The sequence below is a fragment of the Ovis canadensis genome, chromosome 7 (genome assembly GCF_042477335.2).
Source record: "Ovis canadensis isolate MfBH-ARS-UI-01 breed Bighorn chromosome 7, ARS-UI_OviCan_v2, whole genome shotgun sequence".
NCBI lineage: Eukaryota > Metazoa > Chordata > Mammalia > Artiodactyla > Bovidae > Ovis > Ovis canadensis.
Genome location: NC_091251.1, coordinates 92,955,812 through 92,981,851, shown reverse-complemented (window position 1 = coordinate 92,981,851; position 26,040 = coordinate 92,955,812). Strand labels below are relative to the sequence as shown.

The window sequence follows — 26,040 nt, the reverse complement described above, 5'->3', positions numbered from 1 at the left end:
TCCAGATATTCAAGCTGGTTTTAGAAAAGGCAGAGGAACCAGAGATCAAATTGCCAACATCCGCTGGATCATGGAAAAAGCAAGAGAGTTCCAGAAAAACATTTCTGCTTTATAGACTATGCCAGAGCCTTTGACTGTGTGGATCACAATAAACTGTGGACAATTCTGAAGAAGATGGGAATACCAGACTACCTGACCTGACTCTTGAGAAACCTATTTGCAGGTCAGGAAGCAACAGTTAGAACTGGACATGGAACAACAGAATGGTTCCAAAAAGGAAAAGGAGTACGTCAAGGCTGTATATTGTCACCCTGCTTATTTAACTTATATGCAGAGTACATCATGAGAAATGCTGAGCTGGAAGAAAAACAAGCTGGAATCAAGATTGCCAGGAGAAATATCAATAACCTCAGATATGCAGATGACACCACTCTTATGGCAGAAAGTGAAGAAGAACTAAAGAGCCTCTTGATGAAAGTGAAAGAGGAGAGTGAAAAAGTTGGCTTTAAGCTCAACATTCAGAAAACGAAGATCATGGCATCCGATCCCATGACTTCATGGCAAATAGATGGGGAAACAGTGGAAACAGTGGCTGACTATCTTCTTGGGCTCCAAAATCACTGCAGATGGTGACTGCAGCCATGAAATTAAAAGACGCCTACTCCTTGGAAGGAAAGTTATGACCAACCTAGGCAGCATATTAAAAAGCAGAGACGTTACTTTGCCAACAAAGGTCCATCTAGTCAAGGCTATGGTTTTTCCAGTGGTCATGTATGGATGTGAGAGCTGGACTGTGAAGAAAGCTGAGCACTGAAGAATTGATGCTTTTGAACTGTGGTGTTGAAGACGACTCTTGAGAGTCCCTTGGACTACACTGAGATAGAACCAGTCCATCCTAAAGGAGATCAGTCCTGGGTGTTCACTGGAGGGACTGATGCTGAATCTGAAACTCCAATACTTTGGCCACCTGATGTGAAGAGCTGACTCATTTGAAAAGACCCTAATGCTGGGAAAGATTGAGGGCAGGAGGAGAGGGGGATGACAGAGGATGAGACGGTTGGATGGCATCATCGACTCGATGGACATGGGTTTGGGTGGACTCCGGGAGTTGGTGATGGACAGGGAGGCCTGGTGTGCTGTGGTTCATGGGGTCGCAAAGAGTCAGACACGACTGAACGACTGAACTGAACTGAAAGATTACAAAGAAAACAAAATACACACCTCCCACCTGAGTTACTTCCCATTTATCTCCATGAGTTAAGGAAAATCCTACACACTCTATATTGACTTCTTTTACGTACCATTTTTTTTAATATGGGGGTATTAAAAGAATAGATCATCAGTTTGTTTTACTTTGTGAATGAGACGGGGAAAGCGTTAAAAAGCACTAATATGGGACTTCCTCAGCAGTCCAGCGGTTAACACTTTGCCTTCCAATGCAGGGGTTGTGGGTTCAATCCCTGGTTGCGGAGCTAGGATCCCACATGCATGCAGGCCAAGAAACAAAAACATTTTTAAGTGGAAGCAATTAAAAACAAAACAAAACTGGAAGCAACGCTGTAACAAATCCAATAAAGACTTTAAAAAAAAAGGCACTCATATTATTTCAGGGGGACTGGGATGGCACAAAAGAGCACGATTTGGTGAGGTAGGCGGTGAAGGCTTTGTATCTCAACAACTGGAAAGTTATTAGCAGAGATACATATAGGAAAAAATGCCACTTAAAAATGATGTGAATCATTCAGCTGATTAGCTGAAGGATTCATATGTACTTTGTTACTTTCTAGTTGTTACAGACTGCTAAAACTGGTCTCTCATAATAGCTCAATCACTATTAAATGAATAAAAAACTAGAAGAAACTGTTCAAGAAAGGTGTTGTTTTCAGTGGGGAATGTCTATTAAAGAAAAAAGATGAAAATACGAAACATATACACATTTCAGAAAATTAATGCAAATATTCTGAAATACACTGAAATATTCTTCAAGGTAAAAAATTATTTTACTTAATAATTAAGTTACTATATGAAGAAATGCACAAAGAATTCTTTTAAAGGAAATATTTTAGTCTAGGCATGAAATCCATTCTTTCCTTTTCTTATTTCCATGTCAGTCAAGAATGATGCTAATAGCAGCATGCCAAGATTTTAATATTGAAACAAATGCTTATAAGCATCATTTTCTGGGAGGCCAAAGAACAAGAATCTACTGCCCAGTTTCTAAGCATTCATTCTGAATTTAAATAATTTCTATCTGTGAAAACATTTTAAAGGACTACATTATTTTTTGACCCATAAACCAGCAACAATAGCAAACAACAACAAAATTATTAGCTGTGTCGAGAATCTGCATATCCTTATCGATACTTTCTATAATCCCAGGCAGTCAATCAAACAGTTTGGTAGACGAAATTAAATGATACTCTGGAGTCATTATCACACAGAACAATTCCTAAAAGACAGAGTTTAAGGATTACTTACTTTCATAGGTGGTTCCTACTCTTTTTAAATCCTTTGTGAATGGTCTGACAGACCCTCTCTCCTGGAAAACTGCACTCAGAAACATTTTTTAATATATCTTCAGGAGATTCACCTAATAAGGCGTCATTAGTGAAGAATATATATTTGAAGTGACATATTTAAAATGGAAAACGTCCTTACAAATGATTAAAAGGCATCAGTGTCTTAGTTTTCATAATGAATATAGAAAGAAGTTTTATACATGGTAGCTTGTTAAAAGTCTGATCATTAACTGTGAGCCAACCTGAACACTTACTACTACTGGTTTACAACTGAGAAATCGAGACACAGGTTTAATGGCTTGCTGGACTATCCAGGAAGTAATTAGAGATGGCATTAAAATGTAACTGTTTGATTCCTTAAACAGAACATTACTGGTATTAGAAAGAATGGGCTGATCTGGTGAATCTGATATATAATCCTTATGTGCTTCATCAATAAAATGCCTCTTAACTCTTAAGATAATTTTTCCAAGTAACTGAAGGATCCAAACCTGTTTATTACATCTAATGAACACGCTTTGATGCGGTTTTATATGCCTAAGCTTTCTTCTCAGTATAGACTAAATAAAATATAAACTTTCCTTAATCACATACACATTTATTAGTGAGTTATACTGCAATACAGCATTAAGTTATGATATTATGATGTCCTTGAACAAACAGTTCGCCCCTGCAGTTAATGACCACCTCCCATGTGTTTCTGGCATTGGTTCGTATGGTTATTCCGGCTTCTGTAGAGTCAGCAGGGCATTTCTTCTGCTGCCATCAGTTTTAGCCTCAACAGGAACCCCTCCCTTTCTATTTATTTTCTTCTAACCTCCCATGTGAACTGGGAAATGAGAAGATTAAATCTATTAGAATTTAGAGTCCCTCTATTCAGTAAAATACAAAAGCGTTAATTCACATACTCTTTTTGGTTCAGTGGTCTTTGTCTTCTTTCAATGATACTTAGGATCAAATTTACATGTATGGTACACACTCTCACAAGCCATCATCAAGAAAATTTGGCTTTTCTTTATATAGTGACAATCCCTTCACAGAAGACTATCATTGATTCCCAACACAAAAATATTATAACAGAATCCTATTTCATGCTTATAGAACCCAACTATTACATTTAAAATAATGTTCTCAAACAGAAAAACAGAGGTTAAGAAATCGAGGAAAAAAAAAAAACAAATAATGGAATGAACATAAATCTTTCTATTCTGATTGTTCTTCACAGTCTGTTGAATCAGGTGGTAAATAAGATTAAGTGACCCAAAAGAAAACAGGATACTTTTCAGTCATATATAATTTGTCTGTACTTTTTTATTTTTAAAATACCAGTCATAAGTTATTAAAGATATGCTTTATAATTATAAAAGAAAAATTAAATGCAAAAACAAGAGATCAACAACAGAAAATAGCTTGAACATAAAATTTTTTTCCTACCTAAGCAATCACAGAACATTATTGATGAAATCCAACTTTAATCAAAGTATTAGATTAATAGTGAGAAGTCCTATGAAAACAATCATTTGTTATATGAATGAGTATCAAAAGATAGGCTACACATGTATTGCTGCCAAGGTGAGATTAAAGTCTGTAATATTATATCAGATTAATGTTTTGCTTTTTGGTATTATGTAAGAAATTAAGAATTCAGATTTTTTATTTTTACTATTATTGAGTTTCAAAATGGCACAATGAGAGTATCTCTAATGTATTTCTATATTTAATCATTTTCTTTAGGACAGGATACACATGAGTAGCAGAACAGACTGGTCAGTGAAACAGAAGTGAAGTGAAAGTCGCTCAGTCGTGTCCACTCTTTGCAACCCCATGGACTATACAGTCCATGGAATTCTCCAGGTCAGAATACTTGAGCAGATAGCCTTTCCCTTCTCCAGGGCATCTTCCCAACCCAGAGATTAAATCCAGGTCTCCTGCATTGCAGGTGGATTCTTTACCCACTGAGCCACCAGGGAAGCCCAAGAATACTGGAGTGGGTAGCCTATCCCTTCTCCAGGGAATCTTCCCGACCCAGGAATCAAACTGGGGCCTCCTGCATTGCAGGCAGATTCTTTACCAACTGAACTGTCAGGGAAACCCAGTGAAACAGGAACATCAGTGCTATTAATAAGCTTTTACTATGTACCAGGCACTGTTGTAAGCATTTTAAATCTATTAAAGCCTTCAGTCCTCATAAAACCTCTGCTGCTGCTGCTAAGTCACTTCAGTTGTGTCTGACTCTCTGTGACCCCATAGACAGCAGCCCACCAGGCTTCCCCGTCCCTGGGATTCTCCAGGCAAGAACACTGGAGTGGGCTGCCATTTCCTTCTCCAATGCCTGAAAGTGAAAAGTGAAAAGTGAAAGTGAAGTCGCTCAGTTGTGTCCGATCCTCAGTGACCCCATGGACTGCAGCCTTCCAGGCTCCTCCGTCCATGGGATTTTCCAGGCAAGAGTACTGGAGTGGGGTGCCATTGCCTTCCCTGCATAAAACCTCTATAGGATAGATATCACTATCACCTCCATTTTAAGATGAGGAAGTCAAGGCTTAAGAAGGTAAGCAGCTTTCCCAGAATCATGACAATAGTGAGCCCATATACTGACAAGGATGTATGACGCCATGTCACTATATTAGGCAACCCCCATTTTAGTTTATTTTAGTACTTCAAAGTACATTTCCTTAGTTTCATCCTTCCACAGGACCAACACCATCCAGTTTAAAGATAAGACAAAAAGAAACCACTGGAAAGCTCAGCAACACATCCAAATTCATTAGGATAAAATCTAATGGTTAGTATGGCTATATATTATAGTTAATATATAGTTAATGTATAATGAATACATTATAGTTAATGTATAGTTAATGTATAATGTATACATTATAGTTAATGTATAGCCATACACATGGTCAACCTGTATCCTCTGTTGTATCGACACATTTCAGGAGTACAGAAAGTAGAACAGATGGTGAAGAAAAATGTCTCCTAATCATCAAAAATAAAAAAAACCAAAAAACTAACAATAAATGTAACCTAACACATTTTACAAAGTATTTGAGATTCTACATAACTTTTAAATAATGATAACCAAAATACATTGCCTCCCACTCCCTCCAATCTTCCAAGAAACCAAGACACTAACAAAATGAGATGAAAACAAACTAAATATAAATCCAATATATTTAAGCAGTTTAGTTTTGTCCTTATTTTTATTCTAAACACAATGAAGCTCAGATAAAAACAGTTCCGACAATGTCTTCCTTTAGCAAAAGAATGTTTTTAACAGCCCACAGATGATAAAATTTTTTCCACTGAAGTGACATAAATGGAAATTTTTAGTTCCTTATTTTTTTTTAATAGTGGATAGTTTGCTTTTTTAAAAAAAATAAGAACACAAAAGCTGAAATCTAAAAAATGAGGGCTCATATTAATCAAAGATCAAATAAGACCTCATGTAACTTTTCCTAAAAAAACAAAACACCCTACATTCCCTATGAAAAGGAAATGGCATTTTTAATACAAAAGCGTAAGATGTACTATCTTTTTACTTACATTTCAACATTTAGAATGGCAATAGTGTTCTATCATTGCATGCTCATTCTTAGAATTTATTTTAATCACCCTTTTAATAAAAATTAAGCTATAATTTAAAACCCAATGGTTTCCTGCATATCACAAACAGACATGATTTGTGTGAGAAATCACTAAAAGCATTTCAGACCTGTTACAAAAAGCAGATTGACAGCCACATCAAAGACTCGAGAAGTTAATTACTATATTGTTACCAAATGATTATAATCACTTCAGATATAATTAGTTCTCAATATTTAAGTCAGACTAGTTTCTTCCTTAGGCACTAAAGATCACTTTTTACATTTCTATTAAAAATTAATCTTTGTTATAAACTATACCAAAAGAAGCAAGAGAATGTTTACCACATTATGGACTTTAAAAATTGTGGGTAAAATTAGAATTGAGAAAAAGCATGTTCTTTGTTTCAGTATGTTTGTGCAAACAAAAACTCAGCTTAACTTTTCATAAAAAGACTAAATGTTACTGAACCAATAGACTGTAAACTATAAAGCCAAAGACATAAGCTTTATTAAAGGATATGAGGCAGATGATAAAAAAGTCATGCACTATCAAGAGAAGACTTCATTCTTCTGATTTGATTCAAGAACGAGACTCCATAATAACCGAAACAGAATAAGCAAACTATTCTGGGCAGGAGGAAATACCAAGAGACAACTCTGAAATAAACAAAATGGCCAACACACACTGGCAATACAAAATCACCTACTGAATTTTGCACAATTCCGCATAAACCAGAAATCAGTAAGCTCATACTTTAACCAAAGCACTATTACTGTTATCACACGGAACATCATATATCCACTAATGGATAATAAACTGCAAACGTAGATTAATAAACTTTAATGTGAAGTTACAGAAAAACGGTTTAATGACTAAAACTTGAGTAAGCAAGAAAATACCTAAGACAGAAACAAAGAAAAAAGCCATATGTTTTCAAAGTACACAGAGCTAAAGTAATATTTGGAAAAATCTTATGTAACAGGTTGAGAGATCTCATTCTCAAAGTTCAGTGGCACACAGTGTATAAGAGATAACTAAAAATGGTTTGGTACCCTAATAAAATTCTACATTTTGTTGTTACTGTGGTTGTACAGAGGAGGAAGGGGACCAGTTTTTTTGTTATTCCTGGTAAAACATTAACAGGTGGCAAATGGCTTAGAAAAGGTGAATGTCATGGAAACAAACTGATATATAATAGAACAAAAAACATTTTCTCGGTATTCAGATCAAAACCTTTTTTAAGATAACCATCTTCTTCTTCATGGAAAGAAAGTTTATTTAACAACATAGTGGATATGGGGCTGTTAACACAAAATATACTTGAAGTAGCATCCAATCAACAGCATCGAAAATTGCAGATTCTTGGGTAAATCTCCTCCTGCAATTTACTTACCTCCACTGACCGCGTCTTGCTCTTCGCCTTCAGGAAAAGCAACCTGGCTTGGCAAGCTATTCCTAGACCGAGTGACTGTCTCTAACTGGGAAGCCCGTCCCAATAAAGATAGCTCATCTAGCACCTCTCCCTCTTTGGCCTCCAGATCGGATTTTGAAGTCGTTAAGGGTTTTACGCTTTCAGGCGCCATTAGCCTACTGGAGTCATTCAGACACGCTACTGTGCTGCTGTCCAGGCTCAACACTCGGGCCCGAGTCTTGGCACTATTTGTGCTGGAAGTCCGCCGTGTTGTCCGCTTTTTGCCAGTTCCTTCAGGGCCCAGGTGGGCTTTGTGTGTATGCTCAGAGTCGGTGCCCCTCTCCTTAGGGGCGTGTTTGCTCTTGAGGGCACTGTATCTGCCCTCAGGAGACTGACAAGAATGAGAAGTGGTGCTAGAAGAGCTATCGCTGCCGAGCTGGTGAGCAGACTGGACGCTGGACGCTCTGCTCAGGTCACTTTGGTCACTGGAGTCCTCGTCGTGACAGAATATAGCACTACGCGGCTTGGTACCAGAGACACCTCGAAAGGACACGTAGTCCCTATGCCGACTTGAATCGAAACTGCTGGCCCGCTTTTTCCCTGTCCGTCTCCTGCCTGACTTATGGGCAGAGGCTGTCCGGTGGATTAGGCTGGAGGATTTAGGTCGCACATCCCCCTCCTTGTGCTTTCCACCAACATCTTTACTAACTTTCGAGTCCACTGACACAGCTGGCTTCTCACCCTCCTCCTCTTGGTTTTCAGCAGTCTTCCCAGGTGGTGTGTCCCCCTGGGAAGTGAATTCATTTGCGTGGGGGTTTTTATTGGCTTCTTCAGACGCAGAGGTGCTGAGGCCTTTCTGGCCGTGCGCACCCCCAGAGCCGTTAGGCTCCTTGGCCCCCTGAGCCCCGCTGTCAGTGCTCTCGTCCACGGCAGTCTTTGCTCCGCTAGTCCTTTCGTCACCGGCGCAGCTGTTCTTGTCCTCTGCCTCGGCACAGCCCTCTTTCTTCTGACTGCTCTTCTTTGCCACCTGGGGAGACTCCTCGTGTTCCGACAAGATGCTCTCAATGTGAGTGGAGCTGGTCTGCTCGCTTTTGTAGCTGCTGACGGTGCTGTGGGTGTCCCGGTCCGTCCCGCTGCAGTAGCTCTCCGTGGAGCCACTACTGCGCGTGCTCAGGCTTCGCAAGCTGTCCATGCTTTTGTCTGCGTTCAAGGGTTTGCTCTTCCCACTTCTGGTAGGTGGCTGAGAATTACTGTTTTTCAGCTCGCCAACCAGCTGAAATTCCCCAGGTAAACACGAATTTTCCACCAAGGATTCTTTGGATCCAGAATGAGGCTTGGAGGATTCTAACTCACTAACAGGATCCAACCCACGCCTTTGCTGATACAGAGGGAAGTCATTCAGTGAGGTGTCTGGGAAAGCCACAGCAGAGCTAGAAGTCCGTGGTACACCCCGCGGCCGGTGATCTTTCCTGTAAGAGTGCGAATGTAAAGGGACAAGAGAAGCTACTTCTGTGTCACAGGCATTAGATAGAGACTGCTCGACGTGGTGGTGGTGGCTGTGACTTGGCAGGCTCACTTTGTCACTGAAGTCCCTTGGTAAGTCCTGTCCACATGAGGATAAGGACGGCTGAATGGAGATGAAGGAATCATTGGAGACCAGGCGGAAGAGCTTCCGGTCAGCTGCCAAATCTGTTTCAAACATATATTTGGAAATGTTAACACAAATCTATAATCTGTTTTTCTACTGTCTAACAATGGAAAGAATTCACAGCGTACCATAAATTAAGCATAAACTATTTCCCAAGTAGCTCACTGAATAACAGTTGGCCAGTCGTTCCAAAGGGCTTCTTTCTATTTCCCAGCTAAAGAAAGAAAGCATTCTACTAATGGAATGAACTGAACTTCCAAATCTTCAACGAACCTCAGAAAAAGTTCTATGGACTATCAACAATAAAATAAGAAGCAACAAAGGATTACATTTAAAACAGACCTGGATTTCTGTGTAAGTTCTGTCCCTAACTTAGTAACTGGGTAAAGGTGGGTTACCTTTTCAAGCCTCTGCTTCCTCATCTGTAAACTGTGATATCAATCTCACCATGGGATAACTGAGTTAATAACATACTTCCCTAACACAATGCCTGGCACAATTAATGGTAGCTATCATTATTTTACCTAGCTAAATTTAAAATGTTTTTGAAAAACTAATATAATTGATTTTTCAAATCCACAAAAACAGAGTAATCAGAAACAAACAAAAAGAATCAAAAGGTTGACCAAGGCCCAGACAAGATATGGTATAATGATAGAAGATGTCTTCCTGTTCACAATGGCTGAAAGTATTAAAATAATAATTACAGGGCAAAATACTACATTTTATGTTTTACCACTGATGCAGCAATTAAAAATGCTTCATGAAAAAAAATACATATCCCCCCCTCTATCTGTAAGATTATTCCTTAACCCTTCATTTAGGGCAGGGATTAGTGACCTGAGTTATCATATATACTATACACACATAAAGATAGATTAAAAATATAAATAAACCCATCTACCCACCTACCTACATTGTTATTTATCTTGAAACATAGCTTGACAACCAAACTGTACAATAGCCGATTTTTTAATATACCTTTTAACAGATAAGGATTGCTGAGTTTGCTGTTAGTTCAATAAAAAGAAATATTATTGTCTTATTTGTCATAACTGAAGAGGAAAAATAGAGTGACAGAGTCTATAATAAGTCAGACTCTTCCCAATAGTCACTTTAAATAATAAAAGCATAATTTTTCCCCTAAGATTACTATAAAATAAGAATGACTTCTAGAAATATTTACGGACTTCAAAAAAAGCTTAATGTAAGTTAGATGTAAACAACTAAAAATCTAAACTAGAGATACTCTCTAGAAGGTACCATAAAAACTGTGATTTTATAAATGACCTATCTTGTGTCTTAAAGTCCTCAAGATAAGTGAAACCAATATTCTTTTCATCTGTTCAAAACTGTGCCGCTATAGCTGGGTTCTTACATTCTCTAAAAAACCCAAATTTAAAAACCATCCCTGCATTTACTTTTCTATAGTATTAATTTATAATGTTATTTTTAAAAACTCTGAATATATATCCCTATTAAGCAATTATGGGGTGATATAATATTCACATTTCAAGGATATTTTATAAAACAAAAACTTAACTGAGCAAGTAGTTGAAAATCACTAATTCTAATATACAATAGACTTTAAAAAAATACCAACTCCCAAAACATTAATGAAGCAGAAATTTAAGTTTTTCATTTTAAAAGACATAGCCAAATTTAATTTAATGCATTTGGTTTCTTCAGTGTTGCTAAATAAACATATCATAGTAAGTTTGACTCTGTCAGTAAGAATTTTAGGTGGTTTTAGGAAATTTTAAGTATACATGCTTTCTTAAGACATTTTTTTCTTCCTGGTAGCAATACTATCAAAGACAGGATCAAATCAACCCAGAGAGATACTATTTTTCACCCAATTAAGGTTTTTTCCAGTGATTGCTACTAGTAGTATTCAGATTAAGAAAGGCATCTAACACACTATTCATGGTATGCAAACTGGTGCAACCAACCTTCTACAAAGAAATCTGGCAAGGTAACCAAAAACCTTCAAAAAGCATACCTACCCTTTGATCAATAATCTACTTCTAGAAATTCCTGCTAAAAGATAAAATCAGATATTTGTACAAGGTTCTGGAAAAGATTATTCATGTAAAGGACACCAGGGATACAAGGTGACAGGTAACAGAGGAGGTGAGGATAAAGGAAGAGAGGTGGATTTTTCAGGAATGTAAAAGAAATAAAGCAGTTTGTTTTTTATAATTGCTGAGGATGATCTAGAAGAGAGAAGGAAGTTATGATTTTTGTTTATAAAAGTAAAATGTTAATTCTAGAAAACCCAGTTAAGTATGAGGAAGAAAATGATTTACATTTCTGCCACTGAGATAACTGTTAATATTTTTTGGTGTGTCACTTTTTTCCTTTTTATTGTGGTATAATTTACATGTCATAAAACTCACCCTTTTAAGAATAAAATTCAGTGGTTTGGGGCACTCATGACCACTGGCTAATTCTAGAACCTTTGCATCATCCCAAAAAGAAACGTATACCCATTATACTCATTTCCTTCTTCAGCCTCTGGCAACCACTCCTGTCCCTATGCACTTGCCTATTCTGCACGTTTCATGTAAATGGAACTATATAATGTTCCAATGTGACTTTTTGTATCTGACTTCTTTCACTTTGCATGCTATATTATGTATCAGGACTTTATTCTCTTTTATGGCTAAATACGGTATATGACTTTTAACATTCCTGCGAACATGCACACATACCCTTAGTGTTCTCTTACACACTTACAGATTGGAACCCTATTTTTTAAAATAATTTTATTTACAAATAGCTTTTGGGCTCTGCTGGATCTTTGCTGCCGGGCGGGCCTTTCTCCAGTTGTGGCGAGTGGGGCCATTCCCCAGTTGCAATGTGTGGGCTTCTCATGCGGTGGCTTCTCTTGTTGCAGAGACGGGCTCCAGGGCTCATGGGCCTCAGCCGCTGCCGTATGTGGGCTTAGTAGTTGTAGCTCCCAGGTTCCAGAGCACAGGCTCACCAGTTGTGGCGCATGAGCTTAGCCACTCCGAGGCATGCAGGATCCTCCTGAATCAGGGACTGGACCCGTGTCTCCCGCATTGGCAGGCAGACTCTTCACCACTGAGCCACTAGGGCAACCCAGTCATGGTTTTTATACAGCGCCATCTTTTTCACTTTAGATATTTTCTCATATTATTGTGTACTCTTTATATACATTTTAGTACCTGCATAGTGTTATTATTAAGACAATATAATTTACTCAACCTTTTTATGGCATGTTTTTATAGGTTTTTGTTTTAAGGAGTTTTATAACAACCTCCGATGAAATTCACCAAAAAGTAGTCTATAGTCACTGTTTTCAATTATTCTCCTCTGACATGTATTCTACTCCCACCCCATTAAGAAGCTATCGAGCTCACCAACATCCTCTGTGCTGTGAAGTTCAACGGTCAAGTCTCAGTCTCATATAACTTGGCCTACCAGCAACCTCTGACAAAGCTGACCACTCTCCCTGAGATGTGGGGATATGCCCCTCTACCTCACCAGTTGCTCCAATTCAGTCTCCTGGATTTATTAGACTGCAGTGGCTCAGAGCTCGACTGTTGGAACCCATTCATTTTTCTACCTATACTCTTTCTCTCTCATACATCTCATCCAATATTCTGGCCCCGTAATAACTACAATTCAGAAATACCTTGTAATTAGTTTCTCTGTCTTCTACCCAGCCTCAGTACTTACACAGGGATGGATTAGAGTTCTGATCTTGGGTAGGGAAGACATGAATGAAGCTGAGGAGGGAAACTGCAGATAATCCCTTCTTAGAAAACATACCTGACGCATGCCCACAACCTCAGTTTTCTCCCAATCATCCTGAATCAGGTTGACAGAATGAGTGCCAACTAGTCAACTAACTGCTAACCAAATAACTAAAGGTCACTGTCCTGTAAATCCAAAGCAGCCAGAGAGCCAGCAGAGTCTCAGCTATTAAGCCAGAATGAACAACAGCCACTAGGTGGTGCCAAACCGCAGCCCAGACCTACAGGGATCTGGATCAGGGAACCAGGCTGCCTGAACTCCAGGCCCAGCTAACGATACAGGCATTCCCTGCTAGTTCATGAACTTCATATTAACCCAACCCCACGTCTGACATAACTGAATCTTTTTTTTTTAAATTTATATACTGAAAACTCCTAAACTTAAAACCTCAACCCAGATTTCTTATCTAAAATCCAAGCCTATCTAATTATCTACTAACTACTGTTGTTTAGAGGTCCTACGGCAACTCATACCTGATATGCCCTAAATGAACCCCTTCTCATGCCCTTCACCATGCTCTCCCCACTTCTAAATCTGCTCCTTCTCAGTTTTCTCCTTTTCAGTTAATGGAGAATCCATCCTCCCCATGATTTAACCCCCCAAATCTTAAGAGTCATCTATGACTACTACTTCTTTCACATGCTATTTCCAAATTCATCATATCCTTTCATTAACATCCGCCACAGTCAGACTGGGCTTCCCTGGTGGCTCAGCTGGTAAAGAATCCAACTGCAATGCAGGAGACCTGGGTTCAATCCCTGGGTTGGGAAGATCCCCTGGAGGAGGGCATGACAACCTACTCCAGGATTCTTGCCTGAAGAATCCCCATGGACAGAGCTGCCTGGGGGCTACAGTCCATGGGGTCGCAAAAAGTTGGACACTACTGAGCAACTAAGCACACACAGTCAGACCACTTCTCACTACCCTGATCTGTGCTCTGATTATTGCAATAATCTGCCAACTGCATCAGCCTCTGCCCCTTTTAATACATACTCAAACAATACAGGAGCCAAAATGACTGTTACAATGTAATAGAGATGATGATACTTCTCTGCTCAAAACTCTATACAGCTGTTCGTCTCACTGGAAATTGAAAGCAAAATCTCTAAAATGGCTTACAAGGGACTTCCCTGGTGGTCCAGTGCCTCTGTGCTCCCAAAGCAGAGGGCCTGGGTTCAATGCCTCGTCAGGGAACTAGATCCCACATGCTGCACCTAGGAGTGTGCATGCCACAACTAAAGATCCTGCATGCCACAACAAGGGCCCAGGACAGTCAGATACGTAAACATTTTTTAAAAAATAAATAAAATAAATCGGCCTACAAGCCTGTAACCTGGCCCCTCACTGGCTCTGCAGCAGCCACACTGTTCTGACAGGCATGCTCCTGCACTGGGGCTTCTGCCCGTGCTGTTAGCTCTGCACGGAGGCAGTCTCCCTCCTCCCAGAGAGCCTGCGCAGCTCACTCCTTCTCCTGCAGGTCTCTGCTCTCAGCAAGACTCCCCCTCGACCATCCTGTAATATTTAAACTCACAATGCCCACAGCGCCCACCCCACCATTCCACATCACTGCATACACGTTTGATCCACAGTAGCATGTTTCCATACTAAAGGCATGAAAGCCACAATGGTGGAAAATTCTGTCTGTTCATCAACTGATTTCTAGTACTTAGAATGGTATCAGGCACACATAAGTACTCAATAATAACTGCTAAATACATGGGAAAAATGTTATATGATAAAAGCAAGTTGTAAAACTGTATGAAAGTAGTATAGCATAGTGATTAAAAGCAGAATTTAGAACTAGATTTGAACTACACGACTGCTACTTTGCAGATGGGTGATTTGGGGCAAGTTTCTCGTAACTCCACTCTTCTGTAAAGTGAGAATAGTAACACTGTGAACTTCAAATGTCTGTCGTGAAGATTAACTGGGTGAACACACAGCAAGTGCTTAAGAGATGACCTAAACCAGGGTTTGATTAACGAAGGCCTATAGAGCCAAAGTGGCTTTCTGCCTGCTTTTGTAAATAAAGTTTTAGTATAACACAGTCATTTCCACTCATTGATAGGTTGTTTACAGCCTCTTTCACTCTACAACAACAAAGTTGAATAGCTGCAACAGAGGCCATGTGGCTGACAAAGCTTTAAAGGAGAAGTATGCTGACTCTTCACAGGACAACAGTATGCACTCAGTGACTGAATATGTCATCACTGTCTGCGTCAATATGTACCTGCCAGGGTAGATCTGTGTGAGTATAATTCCCAACCTGCCAGACTACTACATTCTTGCTCACACAAGGTACTTCCCAGATGAAAATGAACAGACCTATGACCCGTTAAGTGCAGGGGCACTAGCCCCTCTATGATCACTACCCAGTTTCTGAGACACTGCTGATTATGTATTCTACAAAAGAACACTGTGCTTCTCAGAGATGAATTCACCTTTCCCTTTCATAAGAAAATAGCTTTCAGACCACACAGTACATTCAACTGCATATTTTAAGGGGAGGAGACAGGCTGTGAGGGGTGGTCCACCAAAGCAAATGAATAATGATGAGGTACTGCAATTCTCCAAAAGCAATTACAGTGATAAACCTAAAATTCTAACAAAATATCCTTCTAAGAATCAAACCTGGGTAAAACACTAAATTAGTGGGAAAATGTCTCCATTCAATGATCGATTTGTAACCCTATAAATAAGTTTCATAATGAAGTATAATAGGAAATTTATCAGTTTGCCTGCTTACCAAACATCACCCATAAGCTAACAACAAAAAAAACAGGCTGGAAATAGGGAGACAGGTTTCTAATCCAATTCTGGCTCACTGATTATATAACCTGGGATAATCTCAACCGGAAATGGGTATGGCATATCCATCCTTTCATGTCTGAAAATTAAAAATCAAACTCAGAAATGTGGCAGTTCTTAAAAAAAAAAAGAAAAAAAAAACTCTATAAAATCCAAAGTACTCATTTACAATGAAATTGAATAAGGAGAAAAAAAAAATCACTTAAAACCAAAATTTACATTACAAATCTGCTACAAGAAGACACCATGTTGGAGGCAGACAGTTTCTCAGTAAGTCCAACAGCAAGTTATTTCTCTGTCACACACACTGTTGTCTCTGCAGCCGGGCAACATATGCAGCAGTTGGCATTTAGAGGTCACACTGAATGGAAAGAACAGCTTTACACACTGGGTTATCAGTGAGCTAAGCAAGATGCTCTGACCAACTAAAGGAAGAGCAGATTCTTATCTCCCATCTCATATTCATTCTATGGCATATGCTCACCAAGTTTCTCTGTTTACCTGGCAGAACATGTGAAGCCGAATTCCAAAAGCTATGAGTACCTATCACACTGTGTTACTGCTATGCTAGCGAATCATTTTATTTCCACGTTTCTAAAAAGCCACACTAAATTATTACAAACTTCTGCCAAAATATGAGCAGCACATGGCAGAAACTCACCCTGGTCATCACAGTACATGAGGCTGCCATGAAGTCAATTGTTCTTACCTTGTTCTTCACTTCCCTCCTTACAAAGACTAGAGCTCTGGCCCAGACTTAAGCTGATATCATCAGAAGTCTTAGCAGTGTCTGTATCGCCTACAAAGTTAAGAGAAACCCAAGAAGACATTATATTAAAAGTAAAAGCTGTGCAGGCGGCATAACAAAGAAGGACATAAGAGAGTATAGTAGATATTTATTAACTAAAGCAGTTTTTGTATCAGGGGTTACAATAAAAGAAGATCCATTAAACTGACAGGAAGCATCACCGACTGTCAGATCACATATGCTACAGACCAAATATGGAAAGGCCTCATAATACTAGCTAATACAACTATTTCTTTCAAAAGAAGTTTTAAAAATGAAACACAAATTATGTAATAACTTGAAACAATTTAAAAGTCCCTCCCAGGAAAAAGTAGAAAGTTATAAAGTTACAGGGAAAAATAATAATTAATTTATTTGACATAGATGTATTGAATAAATGAGATATATATGATGTATTGGGGAAAAATTTTTTTTAGTGTCTTATTTGGGCCTAATTTAATGGTTTCACATTAAATTCGTTTTCTATGAACCCCACTAAAACCCATGAAAGCATTTTCCCTCAAGGCAAAGAAGTTTCTTAAAGATCAAAACGTACAATTCATACAGTATAATCCAAGTGGTTAAAATACTGTTATGAAATTTGGATGATAAAAAAAGTGAAAGTCACTTGGTCCTGTTGAAAAGGGACCACAATTTAAAACCAGCAATCTTTAATACAAGATACATAATTTTATCCACAAAATAATTTCAAGAATGATTTTTCATTACACGTAAATACACGATACAATTAATTATCTTTACTACAACCAAAAAAGAAATGGAAAGTCAGAGGTAATGTTCAGGGAAGACCACACCCACCTTTAATAGTTGCTGCTGTTCCCAGACGAGAGGAGCCAGATCCAATCTGCAAACATGACATGAAGTAAACACAATGCTAGCTGCGCCATCAGCACAGGCTAGCAAGACTATCAAAGGAGGTGATATCATCAGAACAAGCTACCAGTCACTCTCACCAAAAGGCCATGACATATCAGAGCCACACTGCTGCAGCGCGTGCGGCACACCCAGCACACACAAGCAGGACGCTGAATCCTGCGCGTGCTCAGGGCTGATGGAGCCCCCGGGGGGACAGCCTCCAATCCCAGACAATCTGTGTCAAACAGTCGTTATCAGTTTCACATTGCATCATGACGTGTTCCAGTTATAAACAAAGCAAAACTAGGTGTCAAGTTTACCTGAAATAAATGTAGACTTATCAGGGGTTATAAAGGGAAAGTTTGGAGGATAAAACATAGTAACAAAGAGCAACCTAAATCTTCCTGTCAAATTGTTAGTGCATCAGTATGTACTTTCCCGAGTTTCAGGCAGAAAGTTCTTTGTAGGCTGCTACAATGCATTTTTTAAAAATAGTAATAAAAAAAACAACTAAGGCATTTAAGAAAAAGGAATTTTTAGCACAAACTCTACAAACAGAACACTATTATAAATCTGTGGGGTTTTTAGGGCTTATACTCAAGATGGTATACAATGTCCCTAAAATTTTATAACCATCATGTATTATACTATTATAACAATCATATAAACAAATACCACAAATTTCATGAACACATTAAGGAAACCAAATATAACAACATGACAGTTACTAAATCAACAAGTCTGAGTAGTTCTTGTTATAATCTGTTTTCAAGGGATTTGAGAAGAGAACAGTCAAGCAAATTTAGTATCTTTATACTAAAACCAAGAAAATACCTGCATTTTGCCAAATCTTTCCCTTCAACTGATTCAACTGAACAGAAGTATATAATGAGAAATTTGGTAAAAGTATAGCTAATGATGACTTTAAAGGGGCATGAGGGACTTTCTTGGTCTGGATGGCAATTAAATGGATGTACACTTTATGTAAAAACGTACTGAGCTATACACTTAATATGCATACACTACACATATGAAAGTTATGTCAGTGAAAACCAGCAAAAATAACTATATGTATATAGGTTAAAACTTCTAATAAGCAGTATAGACCAAAAAAATGAGCTTTGCAATATTTTTGAACAGTTTATTAAGTTTGATTCTCCTGCTTTTTCCTGCTATCTGCTTTCAATTAGCCACAAAAAGCACTGCAATAGACAGGGAGAAAAAGGCCCCAAAAGCATTTTAGTGCAAAAAGAGTTTCATTCTAAACATACCTGCTAAATAAATAAGTTAAAAAACCAACAAGTTATTTTTCTACTAGAATAATAAACACATAACTTTCTACACAGAAGCTTACAAACAAGTAAGCAAACCAGAAAGTACCATTTCGTGGCATCCTTCTAAGAATTTAAACTTTAAAAAAAGAAAAGTTTTTTGAATATGCATAGAGTAGTCATTTGCTCACAACCTCAAAGTGTTTCCTTTTTCTCTCCTTAACAAGCCTCTCATTTTGTTCAAATGTTGGACATATGCCTTTTGATTTATGAAGAGAGGACCCAGACTCTAATCTAGGTGTGTGCCCTCATTCTGGTCAATGAATGTACAGGAGAGTCTATTGGAAGGCTCTGGGGAAAGACCTCCCTGTGTCTGAGACGATGATGACCAAGGACAACTCTGCCCCAGACTGTCACCTGCTTCTTCACTTTTCAACAGGATCATAATTGAAGCTGCTGTCTGTGCTCATTCTGCGACTCTGAGAGAAAACCAAAAGGCCTGGGGAAATTCCAACCCAGAGCCCTAATAATGTTTAGCTGCTGAACAAATGCTACACAACCAGCTCCAAATGTAGGTGACAAACTCCTATTTCTTTAAGTCACTTAATTAGTTGAGTTCTATTACTTGGTGACAAAAGCAATCTTAACAGATACAATGTATGGTTATATTTTTATCCTTCATGCTTTTCTGAACTGTTTCAAGCTTATCCCTGCAAATATAATGGGGTGGTTACTGTTCACATGTGAAACAGTAAGGGACTGAAAATATAAACCACAGTACATACAAATAAAATGCAGTTTTCAAGATGTTCACTGCAGGAAACACTTAATAGTATTAACATTCATGATATAGTCAGTGAAGAGAGTCAAGTGCCAAAGAGCAAGCACGCTACAATCTCTGTTTAAAAACTTTTTTTTATTATGACATTATAGATGATTTTATTTTCTTCTTGCAGCTTTCCTTCATCTGCTAACTTTCTAAAAATAAACACATTTAGAAAAGGAAAAAATTAAGAAAAAAATGGTATCTGCATACACTTAGCAGTGAAGTTTTCCTTAATAGATCTGCACAAACTAAAATGCTCCAGTGTTTCTTCTCTTTGAGAAGGACCAAAGGAAAATCCAGGTACAATTATGAACATCAGAAAACAAAAATTACTTCTAACTAAAGGCAATCAGGCAAGGCCACCTCCTCCATGAAAGCTTGCCATCTATCTCTCTAGCTGGAAACATTTATTTTCTCCTCGGAAATCATTAGCCCCTTTTCTGTACCATTTCTATGACAACTATTACTTTGCACCTTTTACTTATATTTCCTTGGTAATATATCATAACTTCAGTTACTTATAGATATCTACTATGAAATTGAAATGGCAACCCACTCCAATAGTTTCCTGGAAAAGCCCATGACAGAAGAGCCTGGTGGGCTACCGTTCATGCGGTCACAAAGAGTTGGACACGACTGAGCATGCATGAAATTGCAAACCCTTCGAGGGTAAGAGGTGGAGAGGGTGAGACCCACTCCACATCCCAGATAAGCAAAATGCCTTAAATACCATCAGGCACTAAAACATCTTAAGGAAGGTAAGTGACAGAAAGAGAGGAGTATAAGCGACAGTTTAAAAAATGGGGGGGTGGGGGGTGGGGAAATGGAGAATAGAAGATGGAAAGGAGACGGGCAGCAGTGGCATGAAGGAAAGAACGGTGCCAGTGACTATGATAGTGCCCCAGTGTTCAAGGAGCTCACGATCTAGTACTGAAGACTAGAAACCACTATGACTACGTGCAGTGAGAGCTATATAATAAAACATGTACAAGAAACACGGTATCTTTGTATTGATAATCTCTCTACCAATATACAAAAAGTCCAACTTACTTCCTCATTTCAGCTTTCCTAAAGGATAACAATAATTACATCAATAATTTCTTTTGTTATAAACAGTATAAAACTAAAACACCAAAATCCAAGTAGCACAATAGCTTCTGACATCTGCCCTTTTTAATACAAGAGTTAATATTTTAAGGAAAACCAAATCAGTCAGATGTGCTATGCATTTAGGTGCAGACATGAGTCAAATATATTCAAGATGGGACTCCCTCCCTAAAACAAGTAGGGCTGAGACAGGATAGGGGCAGGACACAAGCTTTGAAAGAATGACACAGCCCAAGGAAATGACATAAAATGATTAGAACCAACTAGGTCCAAAATAGCCTACTTCTCTTAGACCTTGGGCCTTAGTACACACTCATCGAAATACATCAGCAAGGAAAGAAGGAGAGGGTGAAAAGGATGGGGAGATTGGGATGACACCTATTTACTATACAACAAATAGCTAGTGAGCACCCTTTCATGAATCACAGCCTTGGCAGAGGGACTTGCATAACTCAGTGAAGCTACCGAGTCATGCTGCTGTGCAGGGCCGCCCAAGACGGATGGGTCGTGTTGAAGAGTTCAGACAAAAGTGATCCACTGGAGGAAATGGCAAAGCACTCCAGTATTCTCGCCTTGAGAATCCCATAAACACTATGATAAGGCAAAAAGATATGACACCAGAAGCTGAGCCCCCCTAGATCGGAAGGTGTCCAATATGCTAATGGAGAAGAGTGGGGAGGCAATCACTAATATAGCTCCAGAAAGAATGAAGCAGCTGGGCCAAAGTGGAAACGATGCTCAGATGTGGATGTGTCTGTAAAAGTAAAGTCCAGTGCTGTAAAGAACCATATGCATAGGAATCTGGAATGTTAAATCCATGAATCAAGGCAGACTGGATGTAGCCAAGCAGGAGATGGCAAGAGTGAACATCAACATCTTAGGAATCAGTGAACTAAAATGGATGGGAATGGGTGAATATAATTCAGTTACATTATATTTACTACTGTGGGCAAGAATCCCTAAGAAATGAAGTAGCCCTCGCTCAACAAGAGTCTGAAATGCAGAACTTGGGTGCAATCTCAAAAATAAGAGAATGATTTCAGTTCATTTCCAAGGCAAATCATTCAACATCACAGTAATTCAAGTCTATACCCCAACCACTAATGTCAAAGAAGCTGAAATTGACTGCTTCTATGAAGATCTATAAGACCTTCTAGAACTAACATCAAAAAAGGATGTCCTTTTCATCACAGGTGATTGGAATGCAAAAGTAGGAAATCAAGAGAAACCTGGAATAAGGCAAGTTTGGCCATGAAGTATAAAATGAAGCAGGACAAAGGTTAACAGGAGTTTTTTCCAGTAATCATGTACAGATGTGAGAGTTGGAGTATAAAGAAGGCTGAGCACTGAAGAACTGATGCTTTTGAATTGTGGTGCTGGATAAGACTCTTGAGATTCCTTTGGACAGCAAGATCAAACCAGTCAATTCTAAATAAAATCAACCCTGAATATTCATTGGAAGGACTGATGCTGAAGCTCCAATACTTTGGCCACTTGTTGCAAAGACTGGACTCATTGAAAAACACCCTGATGCTGGGAGATTGAAGGCAAAAGGAGAAGGGGACGGCAGAGGATGAGATTAGACAGCATCACTGACTCAAGGAACATGAACTTGAGCAAGCTCAAAGAGATAATGGAAGACAGAGGAGCCTAGCGTGCTGCAGTCCATGGGGTCACAAAGAGTCAGACACAACTTAGTGACTGAAAAACAACAGTGGGAACCTGCTGTATCGCACACGGAGCTCAGCTCAGTGCTCTGTGATGACATACAAGGGTAGGATGAGTTGAGGGGGGGAAAGTCCAAGTAGAAGGGGATATATGTATATATATAGCTGATACACTTTGTTTTACAGCAGAAACTAATACAATAATGTAAAGCTATTATACTTCAATTAAAAAAAAAACAACACACATCAACAAGCTAAATGACACACCCACAGGTGCCATGACAGGTTCAAGGCTGATCATAAGGGTCAAAAAGTAGGCAGTGGCCCAGTTCCTGGAAATTCCCACCCATTCCCCAAAATGGCTGGAATACTCCTCCCACTCATTAGCCTATGAACCTGGGACTTCCCAGGTGGCTCAGAAGGTGAAGCATCTGCCTACAATGAGGGAGACCTGGGTTCGATCCCTGGGTTGGGAAGATCCCCTGGAGAAGGAAATGGCAACCCACTCCAGTACTCTTGCCTGGAAAATCCCATGGATGGAGGAGCCTGGTAGGCTATAGTCCATGGGGTCGCAGAGTCAGACATGACTGAGTGACTTCACTATCACTATAGGGTTAAGTGATAGGAAACTACTTAACCCTATAAAGCCTGACAACACCATACCCTGGGCTTCTCTTACCTTCTGAGTTGGTCCACACTCTGTCCAGTGTGTTTCCTGCCTGAATAACCCTTCTTTCGCTTTACTAAGACACCTCTTGAATTCTTTCCTGTGTGAAGCCACGAACCCACACTTGGCAACTGTCCCAGGGACTTGGATGTGACGTGGGATGTGACCATCCTCTCGTGCCCCACTCTCTTTCCTGCAACAGGGCAAGTCTAATGGACACAAGGCCAAGAGTATAGTTACCAAAGGTGGTTAGCCACTGCTGTCCTTTTGTCAGCGCTACCAAAAAATAAAAAGTAGAAGGTGTGGCTGTTCAAAAGTTTGTTGCAAAATCATAGGCTTACTCCCCAGGGTAATCTGCCAATATTTTGTCAGTATGAAGAAAGTGCAGGTTTAATTAAGAATATAAAAAGTGCAGCCATATTTAAGAACTAAGCCATTTCATTCCACAAAGAGACTGAGATGTTGCCAATACAGACACTGTGAAGGCAAATAAGTACAAGTTCCTAAGGGCATTCACAACTATTTTGATCAAAACTACCCCGGGCAATGAGCATGTGGTATGTGCTCAGCAACAAAGTACTTAATTAATGTGAAAATTCTGTGTAATAGTAATAAACAATGATCAGTAAACAAATCAAAAAATTATCAGCAAGATAAACCCAAACATCAACTGACTAACAGACAAGAGAACACCTGAGACCACCATCCAGAGGAAAGAAAAAAGCAAAACAGAATAGCACAGGTTCCTACCTGGTTGCTTGGATCCAGGCCAGCATAAGAATTTCTTGAACTACAACCAACTGGGGGTGTGGCCTCTCGAATGAACTCAGCCATTTCAATTCCCCCACCAGGATCACTGTGTGGGGGGGGGGGGGGGGGGGAGAAAAAGAGAGTAATTGTTCTTATTCTGACACCAATTGTTTTCTTTTGGTTTGTTTACTAAGTTATACTTTTTTTCTGTAAAACTAAGAGGTTCAAGTATTTAATACAGCAAATAGAAAAAAATTATTCTTCCTCTGTAAGTCCAATAATTTGAATTATTTTATAACCACGTCACTATTCCAAAATATTTAAAACTCTCTCCCAATTTCTCTACATCCACTCAGTATTAGAACCTGGCCTTGATTATAATTGTTGCTACTGCTAAGTCACTTCAGTCGTGTCCGACTCTGTGCGACCCCATAGACGGCAGCCCACCAGGCTCCCCCGTCCCTGGGATTCTCCAGGCAAGAACACTGGAGTGGGTTGTCATTTCCTTCTCCAATGCATGAAAGTGAAAAGTGAAAGTGAGGTCGCTCAGTCGTGTCCGACTCTTAGCGACCCCATGGACTGCAGCCCACCAGGCTCCTCCATCCCTGGGATTTTCCAGGCAAGAGTACTGGGGTGGGGTGCCATGGCCTCCTCCCGACTATAATTGCACCAGACTAAATATAACACGCACTTCATGATATACAAGGACTTCCCTGGTGGCTCAGACAGTAAAGCGTCTGTCTACAATGCGGGAGACCCGGGTTGGGAAGATCCCCTGAAGAAGGAAATGACAATCCACTCCAGTACTATTGCCTGGAAAATCCCATGGACAGAGGAGCCTGGTAGGCTACAGTCTATGGGGTCACAAAGAGTCAGACACGACTGAGCGACTTCACTTTCACTTTATGATATATGCCATAAAACCACTGTAGCAAAGAGATGATTTGCCTTTTGTTTCCCAACGGCAAAGAGAAATTGGTCAGAAGGTAATGAGATCTTACACAACCTGTTCTCTCCAAGAGTACAGTCTAAGCTGCCTAACACAATAAAGAACATGCATAAGAATGATGATCCTGGTCAAGCTATTTGTATCTGTACTTCTAAAATTAACAGAATTTCACTGGGACACTAACTTGTTTTACAGAATTGGAAACTTAAGATTTTAGATTTGTATGTGCTGAATTAGAAGGCACAAGTTTAAAAAACTGAAATGATGCTACGTAGTAAAACAGGCATTGCTGCTGCTGCTAAGTCGCTTTAGTCGTGTCTGACTCTGTGCAACCCCAGAGACAGCAGCCCACTAGGCTCATCTGTCCCTGGGATTCTCCAGTCAAGAACACTGGAGTGGGTTGCCATTTCCTTCTCCAATGCATGAAAGTGAAAAGTGAAAGTGAAGTCGCTCAGTCGTGTCCGACTCTCCACAACCCCATGGACTGCAGCCTAGCAGGCTCCTCCATCCATGGGATTTTCCAGGCAAGCGTACTGGAGTGGGGTGCCATCGCCTTCTCCGAAAAACAGGCATTAGAAAGACATAAGAGAAAAGCACTAAGTTCAAATAACTGAGAAGTCCACTTAAAATACTTAAAGATAATGGCATCCCAAAATAAGGAAACAAGATAAGACAAATTTCAAAGCATTTAAGACCATTTTATAATAAGTTTCCTCTAGAACACACTTTTAGAATAATTCAGGCCTAATTATTATCGTAATTATCATAATCTTATCTTTTGCCCCAAGTTTTTTATTCACTCTACCTGATATCCAGTCTATGAATTTTTTAGCTATCATTACCAAGGATAAAAGCTCTAATGCTGAACATTATTGTGGCCATAGGTTATTTTACCATTTGGCATCTAATTCAACCTCCTTGTTAACAAAAAGAAAAAGCAATCCCAAATTCTTCTGGTGAATCACCTCAACCCAGGCTCTCATATGGCTGGGGTAATGCTGACCCCACTCTCAGGGTTAAAGGGAAGCTCTACTGGCCAAAGTCAGTCAGCATATCCCAATCTCTCGGTCTAAACAATTAGTAGTTCCAGAATAAGCACATGACCCAACTCAGGTCAGAAGCGGTTTACTATTGAGAGAAGAAACTTCTTTGTATCTGCTTGTCTTAAATGCTGAGAAGAGTCACGGAGCTGCTGTAGCCATTTTACAACCGTAAGGGGAGAACCTGTCTGAGGAACCAACTAAAAGAAAAGCACAGCCTCATAAAGGGAACCAGTCATGAAGTTACTTGAAATTCTGCACACTGCCACATCTGATGACATCCCTTAGACAGAAACTTTTCACTACTGTGAGCCATAAATTACCTTAACCCTGTTTAGGTGGGATA

General features: G+C 39.4%; 1 protein-coding gene across 5 annotated transcripts in view; it reads right to left on the bottom strand.

Moving 5' to 3' along the window:
• The window catches only part of PCNX1 (pecanex 1), a 190,092-nt gene that overhangs the window by 123,866 nt on the left and 40,186 nt on the right, over positions 1-26,040 (bottom strand). For all 5 annotated transcript variants that reach the window (XM_069596912.1, XM_069596914.1, XM_069596913.1 and 2 more), the window contains exons 3-6: positions 23,706-23,811; positions 17,361-17,406; positions 16,464-16,553; positions 7,498-9,204 (exon numbers count right to left, since the gene is read on the bottom strand). In XM_069596912.1, coding sequence (XP_069453013.1) covers positions 7,498-9,204; positions 16,464-16,553; positions 17,361-17,406; positions 23,706-23,811 — 1,949 coding nt within the window. The remainder of the gene's footprint in view (positions 1-7,497; positions 9,205-16,463; positions 16,554-17,360; positions 17,407-23,705; positions 23,812-26,040) is intronic.